Source organism: Oryza sativa, chromosome 4, assembly GCF_034140825.1.
Source record: "Oryza sativa Japonica Group chromosome 4, ASM3414082v1".
Lineage (NCBI taxonomy): Eukaryota > Viridiplantae > Streptophyta > Magnoliopsida > Poales > Poaceae > Oryza > Oryza sativa.
Genome location: NC_089038.1, coordinates 32,889,923 through 32,900,399, shown reverse-complemented (window position 1 = coordinate 32,900,399; position 10,477 = coordinate 32,889,923). Strand labels below are relative to the sequence as shown.

At 44.4% G+C, this 10,477-nt stretch overlaps 2 protein-coding genes across 7 annotated transcripts; both read left to right on the top strand.

The window, feature by feature from the left end:
- The first annotated feature begins 237 nt into the window (after nt 1-237).
- LOC4337147 (UBP1-associated protein 2B) lies at nt 238-8,741 on the top strand. Of its 6 annotated transcripts, none has more exons than XR_001545362.3 (5): nt 238-1,884; nt 4,257-4,347; nt 4,748-4,838; nt 6,367-6,482; nt 8,053-8,741. XR_001545362.3 is itself a non-coding variant. In XM_015780091.3 (2 exons), exon 1 carries the CDS (start codon nt 328-330, stop codon nt 1,873-1,875), a length of 1,548 nt encoding a protein of 515 aa, XP_015635577.1. In that variant the 5' UTR covers nt 238-327; the 3' UTR covers nt 1,876-1,884; nt 2,380-2,619. The 6 variants fall into 6 exon arrangements, 2 of the variants coding, with proteins under 2 accessions (XP_015635577.1, XP_015635574.1); XR_001545361.3 differs by having other exon boundaries at nt 4,680-4,838; XR_010740535.1 differs by lacking the exon at nt 4,257-4,347 and having other exon boundaries at nt 4,680-4,838.
- LOC4337146 (protein bfr2) lies at nt 6,375-8,481 on the top strand. The gene is made up of 2 exons (XM_015780092.3): nt 6,375-6,482; nt 8,053-8,481. Exons 1-2 carry the CDS (start codon nt 6,375-6,377, stop codon nt 8,479-8,481), a joined length of 537 nt encoding a protein of 178 aa, XP_015635578.1.
- Nucleotides 8,742-10,477: the final 1,736 nt, after the last annotated feature.

The following is a 10,477-nucleotide window of genomic DNA, read 5'->3' as shown; positions in this document are numbered from 1 at the left end:
CTGGTATGGTAAAAATTGATCTCAATCCAACCCGCAAAGCAGATATGCAGAGAGCCAGAAACATCGTGGAATTGTGGGCTGTTGGGCTAGCAGAATATGCAGGCCGTCACCAATCAACAAGCCCAGCATTGCTTTTTATCCATGGGCCTTCAGTTGCAAAACGGCCCAGTTTCTCATGGACCACGCGCCGCCGCTAATCCAGCCCTACTATTAATTCAGCCACATCTCCTCGCCTCCGGCTCTCTCTCTCTCTCTCTCTCTCTCTCTCCCGTGTCCGCAACCGCAAATCCCCATTTGGTCTCACCTAAAACCCTAGCTCGCTCACCCATGGCTCCGAAGAAGCGAAAGGCGGATCCGGCGGAGTCCCCGGTAGCCTCGTCGGAGGCCGGCGCCGGCACCAACCACCACCAGGAGACGCCCTCCTCGGAGCTCAAGCCCCGGGGGACCATCTACTTCCCCATCACCGACGACCCCCCGGAGCCGAGCGCAGAGGGCGGCGCCGAGGGGGAGGACGGCGCCGGAGGGGACGACGATGAGGAGGACATCGCGAAGCTGCTCGAGCCCCTGTCGCGGGAGCAGCTGGTGGCGCTGCTCCGCACGGCCGCGGAGACTACCCCCGCGACGATGGCGGCCGTGCGGCGCGCGGCGGAGGCCGACCCCGCGAGCAGGAAGCTCTTCGTCCACGGCCTCGGCTGGGGCGCCGGAGCCGACGACCTCCGCTCCGCGTTCTCCCGCTTCGGCGAGCTCGAGGACTGCCGTGTCATCTCCGACAAGCAATCTGGCAGATCTAAGGGCTACGGCTTCGTCCTCTTCCGCTCCCGCCGCTCCGCGCTCCGCGCCCTCCGCCGCCCCCAGCTCCAAATCGGCGGCCGCCTTGCTTTCTGCCATCTCGCTGCCTCGGGTCCTGCCCCTCCGACCTCCCAGTCCCAGAACCCTAGCTCCAACACCAACGCCAACTCCGGTGCGGCCAATAACGCTGGTTCTGCGTCGTCTTCACAACCTGACAACATGCAACGCAAAATCTTTGTTGGTAACGTGCATGCTGATGTCGATGTTGACCGCCTGTATGAGTACTTCTCGCAATTTGGTGAGATTGAGGAGGGGCCATTGGGATTTGACAAGACCACTGGCAAGCCTAAGGGGTTTGCGCTGTTCGTCTACAAGTCAGTGGAGAGCGCCCGCCGTGCGCTGGAGGAGCCAACAAGGAACTTTGATGGCAAAATGCTCAATGTGCAGAAGGCTATAGATGGCAGGACCAAGAACACACCTGGGATGAATGCAAATTCTAACCCTAGTGGTACCGCTGCCTCGGCAGCAGCTGCTGCTGCAGCTGCACAGATGACTGCTCCTGCTACTGCTGCAATTACACCGTATGATGCATCAGCTTATGGTGCTACTGCCGTTCCTGACTTGGGTTATGCGCAGCAAGCGGCTATGTTGGGATTGGGTGCACAGCAGCAGGCGTTTGCACAACCCAATGCTGCAATGCTTGCCATGATGGCAGCAGCTATGCAAAACCCAGCTATGCTCGCAACGCTGAACCCTGCTTTTGCTGCTGCTGCATTGGGTGCTGGGGGCCAGCAGGTGCACGCGGCTGGTATTCCAGGTTTTGGAGCTCAGGGTTTTGGGACACAGGGCTTTGCAGCAGGTGCCGCCGCTTTTCCAAATGCAGCGGGTGTTCAAGCTCCTCCTGGTTTTCAGGGTCCGCCTGGGTTCCAGACTTCTGCTGGGTTTCAGGTTGGCCAAGCAGCTTCACAAGCGGGTACTGCTGCGGCTGCTGCCGCCGGTGCTGCTGGTTATCAGGCTGCTGCTGCTGGGCAGGGCCAAGTGCCCGGAACGCAAATTGGGGGTGCTGGTTTTCAGGGTGGATTTTGAAATCACTAGGTATAACAATTCACATCCTGCTTAATCGCTTCAAGTCCTCATTTACCACTAATGATTTGAGTTAGCTTATCCTCCAAATATTATTCGCAACTTGGTGATTTGGGCTAAAAATTTCTGATTGTTTCTCTATATCTTAGTTTGGCATCTGCTGGTCGTGATTCGTTCGTGTGGTTTTGCATTCGGATGGATTTTGAATCTATGTTGGTGCCAAAGTATTGCGAAAGGGTTCCTGCTGTTGGCTTTTACAATCAGATGGCTTTTGAATCAGGCAACTTTGTGGCAGTATTTACAGAAGGCGCTTTCTTGAAGAATTTATGTTGTTTTTATTGCCTACTATGTAGCTTTGTCCTTGCAACTTCATCATGTACGTTATGGTTTCTGTAATGGGGTTTAATGTACTGAAATATCTGTATTTTGACTTGTTGGGATGTTATCCGGTCTTATTGATTATGTCAAATGGTTTCTGGGCACTTGAAGGCTTTTTCTTTTTTGCAGTTGCAGTGGGATTTGGAAGAATGTGATATTCATAGCTTTTGCGTTCACCTTGGAAATTTCTGGTTTGAGGCTGAGTTCAGCTGCTATGACCTTAAGACCTTGATTGCCATTGAGCTTTATTTCTAAATCTGCATAGTGATCTCCTGTAGCCAACTAGCCATGGGAAATAGGTGAAAGTTCACTTTGCGTTTATAATCTCTTGAAAGAGTATAAATTAATGGATAATGCCTCATCAGCAAACACTGCATCTCCATTGGAGATTTTGGAATGTGCTTTTGTTTTTCTGATAAAGTAAGTATCTAGAACATTTCTATAGGATTCAAGCATAGTAATGGTACTGGCGCCCTGTGGACACTGCATAGGCTTGACTCTTTCTAGTGCGATGTGCTGATTGAAAAGTGCATACTAGGGTGTAGGTAATGTTCATCCTGTCATAAACTCATGCGGACTTTTTAGCTTGTGCTTGCTGTCAGAATGTGGTCCCTCTAAATATGAGCTGTTTTAGCAGAAGGTTATGGTCTGCTGACAGTGATCTTTGCTTTGTGCTGAGGAAGGATAGCATTCAAAACATTCATACAGCCCATAACCATATGTGTTCTATTTCTTATATGCACCATAAGCGCAATCATTAAGTACGGCAGTTGAAACCTTTGCTTTAGAGTTCTTATCCTATTGTCTATAGAGTCGCAACAACTATGCCCATCCATCAGATGTAGATCTGATTTTCAAAGTTGCCCCCCTTTCCAAATTTGTCACAAAACCATCTAGTTTCAAGGCTTACAACAGTAGATCAAGCACACCAAATGGCTTTACATTGCTAAATGTCGTGAAGTTATTGTCACTAGCTAGAATTTGCGCATGATGAAGTTACAGAGACTATTGAGGTCTCCGTAAGTTTGCTACATATCATTTCCCTGTTATTTTCCATGTCATGGAAGAAATCTCCATCTAATTGATCAACTTTCACGTTTTGTCTGGTACAACTAAATTTTTGTTGTGAGAACTCGATTAGTCAATTATAGGCATCATTCTTGTTACAAATGAACATAATCTTTCATATGTGGTGGTAAAAATCTTTACAATATAATCATTACTGCTGAATTGTTGTTTATATTGTTGGATTTCCTTAGTATCATCTTTCTTGAAATGGATTTTTTTTTGTTTCTTCTAGTTGTGTATACTGGCAGCAGAGACGACCAGTTATTATTTGATGATGATTACATACTTCATGTATCCAATGGGTATATTGCTTTATATCTGGCAGTCACTATGATTATTACAGTCTTGTGTCTATTTGCCATCATGTTCTATCTCCAGTTCTCTTTACCATATCACTGCGTTTGCATTCTTATCTTTGAACGTGATGTCTTGCTAATTTGAGTTCTTAAGCGAACTTTTCATATTTTCCATGGGACCATTTCAGTATAAAGACTGCATTGTGGAATCTGGAAACTGTTATTTCATAGGGGTCCGTGATTATGAAACTTTTTCTTGGATGCAATTTAGCAGTTCTTTAACCTTTTTCCACACAATTCTCACACTTGTAATATTAGTGGATTTGGGTATAGTAGCTATGTGGGAGGTTTGGATTCTTTATCAATTCGTTTGCGCTGCAAAAATGGCTAGTGAACTTAATCACCTTTTGGGGCCAGACGAGTTTCTACACCGTCTGATTTTGTCTCTATATGTTTGGTTTTTAAGCTGCTGTTCTGCTTATTGAAGCACCTTTTCACTAAGAGACTCCAATTGGACGAGGGCACCTTTTCTAGAGCGTTCATGCGAATTATTTTTTGTGGTGATCATGGGGAATTTGTTTGTCACTTACCATGCACAGCATATTAATGCTCTGAAAGCTGCTGTAACTCGGGTGATGACAGGCGAAGGAGCTGTATATGCCGTAACATATTAAACATGCAGTGGTATGGGCTCGATGCGCCCTCTATTGAAGGACCAGACAAAACTAGAGAGGTAGGGACTCTCTTAAGCATAAAATGTTCCGGACTTGAACGTTTATCAACTGCTGCTGAAAGTTCTTAGCCTGGTAGAACAAAGAATCCTATTCTCAGTTGCTCCACTAATTTGCCCTCCTTTTTGTCCAAGCATCCAGCATGCAAGTAGCCTCATACTCTCTGATTGAAGAAATGCAAGTAGTCTCATACTCTCTGATTGAAGCTTTCTTCTTGATGCTAATCTGCACTTTTATTTTCTTTCTTGCTGTTCACCTTATGTCACCAGTGAACCTTGTTTCCTCCCCTTTGTCAATTATATCCAACCCTCCTCTTATTTGTTTTCTTTTCAAGTTCCATTGGTGAGCGATGCGTATATTTTGGTGGTTTCCTCGGCTAACTGCAATCGTCTAACTCTGAAGTCTGAACGAGCGGAGCGGGCGAAGATGAGACTTCAGTTTTGTCACAGCTTGAGATTTGATACTGGAACTGGTGGTGCTCCTGAGAAAACAGGTGGGTGCCCACAATGACGTTACATAGATTTTTCAGATTATTTTTCTTTTGCAAGTACTCTTTACTCTGCTTTTCCTCGGTGAAAGCTTAACGGTCCTGTGTCTCAGCTGCTACTGTAGAGATACTGTAGAGAGTATGTTTCATCTCAGGAGAAAAGGCTGCTAGTATTCAATGTTTTTCGCATTGAATTTTCCCTCGAGTATGTACGTGTCCTGGGCAAACGTAGTACGTGTCGTGGGCAAACGTAGTACTTATGTGTAGAGGGATTATGCTGACAGGCGCAGGAGATTTGCTTTGCTTTGGATGTGTCCAGTGAAGGGTAGTCAACTGATTCAGTAGCAGGTTTTGTAAAACTAAGCGGTTAACACGTCCTTAAGGTAACCGTACAGTTTTCACGGTAACCGTGATCATTTTCATCCAAAACAGTTTGCTGTACCCTGTTGATGGATTCATAAATTTCTATTTGATATTAGTCCTTTTTTTTCCCTCACTCACCAGATCTCCTTTTTTAATATTACAAACAGATATTGAGGATGGAGTAGATATTATTTGGGGGGAATTTTGTAGTAGGCGAGACTGGCGAGTACACCAGCACCTCCGAAGTCTCAGTCTCCATTTAATCCTGGGAAGCATGCGAAGGCACTAGTAGTAAATGTACGCATTTGCCCTCCACGGCTCCACGCCTCCACCCATCACTAGCCTCACCGATCACCACACCGCGGCGCGGCCCGGTCTATCCTGCGCCCACCACCTGCCCTGCCCGTCCTGCCCGCGCTGCCCGCCTCTCTATCCTCCTCTCTCTCTCTCTAGAGTGTGAAAAGTCTTCTCCTTTCTCTGCTCCCCCCTTCCTCCTCTGCACCTCACCTCTCCTCTCATGGAGTTCGCCTAGTTGTGTGCTCTGCTCCTCCTTGAAGAAGCCTTCAGATCTGTGGTTCCTAGCCTTTCTCAGCTTCCTCAACACAGGTACCCCCTTCTCGTCCCCCTCTCTCCCTCTCTTGAAACCTCCTTACTCCTGCACATCTGGGAGGATTACCTCCTTGTTCTTTGTTCTTGCCGGTAAGCACAATCAGTTAATCATGCCCGTTGTCTCTCTTAACACACTTTACCATACGTATGTCGTGTTCAGAGTTCATATGCCTGAAAAACTCTGAAAACTTTTCTTCTCTTGTGAGAACTGGGATAACTCTCTTCTTCTCGTTCTGTTTTTTTTTTATCCTGCTGTTACCTGACAGAGTGACAGGTAGCTGTTCGTTTGTCTCGTCAGTATGCCTTGAGTTCCGACCTTTCTGTTATCTCTGACAGTTGTAGTTGTTCGTCCCTAGAGTGGATCTTTGCTAAAATTAGTTTCACGAAATATCGGAGGCGAGCGCTTTTTTTGCTTGACCTTGGGAAGGAAAAAAAGGAAAAGAAAAAAAAAACTGTTCTGACGAAGGTTTTAAGGTTTCCTTGCTGCTGCTGCTTCCAACGGTAATAAACCCAAACTGACGGTCTCCCTTTCTCGTGCCTGTCCACGTGTTCACCTTTGCAGCCGTCCAGATGGCGTCCCTGACACCCGAAGCTGAAGCTCCCGGAGGAGGAGCCCTGCTCGCCGCCGGCGACGACGTCACCGCCGCGAATCTGCTCGCCGCCGCCGTAGCCACCGAGGTGAGTAAATCTGTCCAGCTCAAAGCCCACAGCTCCGTACTGATGATCTCTTCCTTGTCGTTTTACTACTCATTTGTGATTAGTTTTTTTTCCTTTGTCATTCTGTGTTTGTTTACTATAGGCAAAAAGAAAAAAAAAGTACTAGTACTAGCTCGACGCTGCTCTGCACCGTTGAGCGAGATTTTTTTATTTTTTTTGGGTGAGATATTGTCTCTTGGTTTTGAAGGACTTGCCGGGTGCGGATTCGTGGGGTGGGTTTTAGGGTGCGGTTTTCAGCTCGGGATTTGAGTTCCGTGGAGGTGGGCCCGGGGGGGGGCATAGTGTAAAAAAGCGCCCCTTTGTTTCTTGCTTACCATTCCAGCCCGAATATTCGCTTCTTCTCAAGGACATAGAGCGAATATTCCCCTCTTTAGATATTTCTTTGTAAAAAAAAATCTGGTGAACAAAAGTAAGTGTGATTTGAGTTGCTTAACTTGTACTCACTCCGGACCCATCCTGTCATAGGTTTTAATATATTGTGTCCTAGTTTTAATATATTGGGACGGAGAGAGTAAGCAGCATGATTAGTAGGTGATTTGGTTAGTCTAGCGATGTATGGTACGCATCTAGTTTTTTTTTTCACATAACTTTTTTTTAAGCTTGGGAAAGACTTGAGCGCGAAGGGTGTCGTCTCACCTGCTTGCGTCGGTGTATATGGCTGTACTTTTTTTTTCTCCAAGTGTGTCGTTTTAGCTGTATATGCCTGTACTATTGTACTAGTATCTTGGTTAGGTCGCTTTACATATCACTGTCCAAGTAGTTGGCCTTCTATCTTGTATATACGTATAAAGGCCATATAAATAGAGGACTAAACTGCAAATACGGCTAGTTGGTTGGGGTGGGACGACCTGGGACAAAACTCTCTGAGTCAAGGCCGACTTGCTAACCTGAAAAAAATTGTGTCCCAATCGATGACATGTGGTCCTTTCACTCTTCTTGCTTCTGCCCCCAAGGGCATGGTGGTAGACACACTGTTGAACTACAATGGAAGGGGCAGCAATACAACTGTTGAGCTACATGAAAAGTGGGGCCTTCGTTGCTGAGAGCCGGTTATCTGCTGTCTGTGTTTCTCCAGCCATGTTGGATGATACTGTATCACTAGGAGTACATGGTTTTCCTTGACTGCGCCAAGGCAGCTCTGAGTGTGTAGTAATAAGAACAGCACAAGGCTAGAGTAACACGGTCTGAAGCAGGGTAGTTCTTTTATCCTTGAATTACTGGATAGGTACATCAGGAGCTGTCACATTTGATCTTTCTAGTTTTCGGAATCAGATCCTAGAGAAACCTGGTAAGAATTGAACTAATAAGCGTGTGATGTAGTATGTAGAATATCTGCTGAGTAGATGTAGAAATCTGGTATATTTGGGACTTTGGGTATTTGAAGGTGTGTGATTGCCCAACAGTTGATCATGGAAAAGAAAAGGGCTCCATTTTATCCTAGGATTATACCTTTTTCAGCTTTTTGGCTTTGTCCTGGATGTTGTGACCAGTTCACCACCACTAATTTATGTTTGCTTGATCCATTGTACAGGGTCCTGTATTTGATATGCCTGACTTCAAGATGGGTGGGAAGAAGAGTGATGATGCTGCTCCCACTGATGCCGGGGATGAAGATGGTGGTGATGATGACGGGGACGAGGATGGTGACTTTGGGGAAGGCGAAGAGGACGTTTCAGAAGGTGAGGGATATGATAATCCAAAAGGCATCGATAACAACAAGAAAAGAGGTGAGCCTGAGGAAAATGGTGAGGAGGATGAGGAAGAGCCTGAAGGCCAGGAGGGTGGTGGAGGTGATGACGACGATGACGATGATGATGACAATGAGGATGACGACGACGATGATGATGGTGGTGAAGATGATGATGGAGTAGATGAGGAAGAGGAAGATCAGGACAATGAGGATGATGAGGAAGATGATGATGAAGACTCACTTCAGCCCCCAAAGAAGAGGAAGAAGTGAATATCTTCATGCGGCTATAGTTACCAACTTACCATGCGCTGAGCTGTGCTTGGTTTTCGTCATGTTCTCGGAATCGAACTTGCATTAGGGAGTTAAGAAAAAAGGGCTCCACACGTTCAGTAAGTGTGGATTTGTAGGAGCTTTATGATTTCAAGCAATTAGACAGAACTCTGTTGTCATTGTTGCTTGCTTCTGTGGAGTTGAACAGATGTTTCGCTAACATAATTCGACCTGAATGGTGAAAGCCTGAAGATTGAATATGTCACAAGTTATTTTTACTTCTTTCATGCAACTCAAAATAAAAAAGTTAGTGAGAAAAGAGTGACGTTAAAATTAGGAATAACAGCAACACGGCCCGTAGCCATTTGTGCCCTGAGTGCCTGAATGTGAGTAACTGAGTATGTGACCGGGTTCTTCAGATCTACTTCTAGCGATGTGATAATGTCATCCGGATAATTTCAGAAATATGTTTCGTTTAGATGGAAATTTTAGGAGTATTAATAGCATGATGAATATGTATTCGGGCGGTCAGACCTTCAACACAGAGTTTGAGTCCAATTTAATTATTTCTCGTGCTTCCTTATTTTAGACTGGGATTTCTCGAGTACTAATTAATTTCTAAGTCTAATTGGACATGGAAAGATCCTAGGAAGCAAGTCCATCCCTACTATGAATACAAGGGGGCTAAACCCGATTGAAACAAAAACTAAACAATTGCCAAATTCAATTAAGTATCAAACCCTCTATATTCTACGTCTCCCTCTTTCTTGCTACCTATTTTAAGTCTATTTTTCTCAAATCTCCAATTGCTTATCATGTCTCATCTCTACAGCATTAGAGGACGTCCTAATTGGCTTGATGAGCCTACGACAAACCGGTATGTGTTTACTCTAACAGGGTCCCACTTGGGTGCTCGTTAAGCGGCATCTATCACTCCCTATGACGCGTGCGTCTCCAGGTTCAAGGTGTTCAAGGTGTGGCTGCACATTTCTACGTCAACCCTTCCATCTTCATTAAGTTCTTTTACGAAGTTATCATTTGGCTTGTACTTATGATATTCATACCGCTTATTAGTAACCAAATACTCCCTCCATTTCAAAATGTTTGACACCGTTGACTTTTTAGCATATGTTTGACCGTTCGTCTTATTCAAAAAAATTTGTGTATGTAAAACTATATGTGTATATGAAAGTTTATTTAACGATGAATCAAATGATATGAAAAGAATAAATAATTACTTAAATTTTTTGAATAAAACGAATGGTCACATACATACTAAAAAGTCAACGGCGTCAAACATTTTGAAACGGAGGGAGTAATAATTTATCGGTATAACTTTTATATATGTATCTTAGCGATTTAAAAGCAAATGCTATAAAAATAAGGCATGATTAAAAATCACAAAATTGACTAACAAAAAAGTTTTTAAAATTAAATTCCGGCTTATAAGCGTAAGTATAAACGGAAAGATGGGGTTGTCACTCTCTACTAAAAGTCTAAAACCTTGGCTCGATTGTGGTGAGATATAATTGTTCAGAATGCAAGTCTATCTACTGTTACATTCATGTAAAAAACTTAACATACGAATTACCTTTTGTTTCAGGCGGAGAGGTGTATTTATATGTTTTTTTGTAGCGGTTAGATAACTCCAATTAGAAAGACATTTATTTATATCCGTTATGTAATGAAATACTCCACGTAGGTTGTTACGCCACGAGTAGCGACAAATTTCTCCAACACTACTGGGCAATGCTTAATGGAAGACGACTCTAACACTTTTCTATATATAACAAAAACAACATATTTCTTATCCACTATCCTTTCCTACGTGGTGTTCGTTTAGTGACGTGTACGTTTACTATTGGAGGAATAGTACGATTTTGAAATGGAATATTACTAGATTCCTACATCATATTAGATTCTTTTCGAGGCCACTTTGTTACCATCTCTCTAGTACTAACATATAACGTGAAAGTATATACCATATTTCTCAATC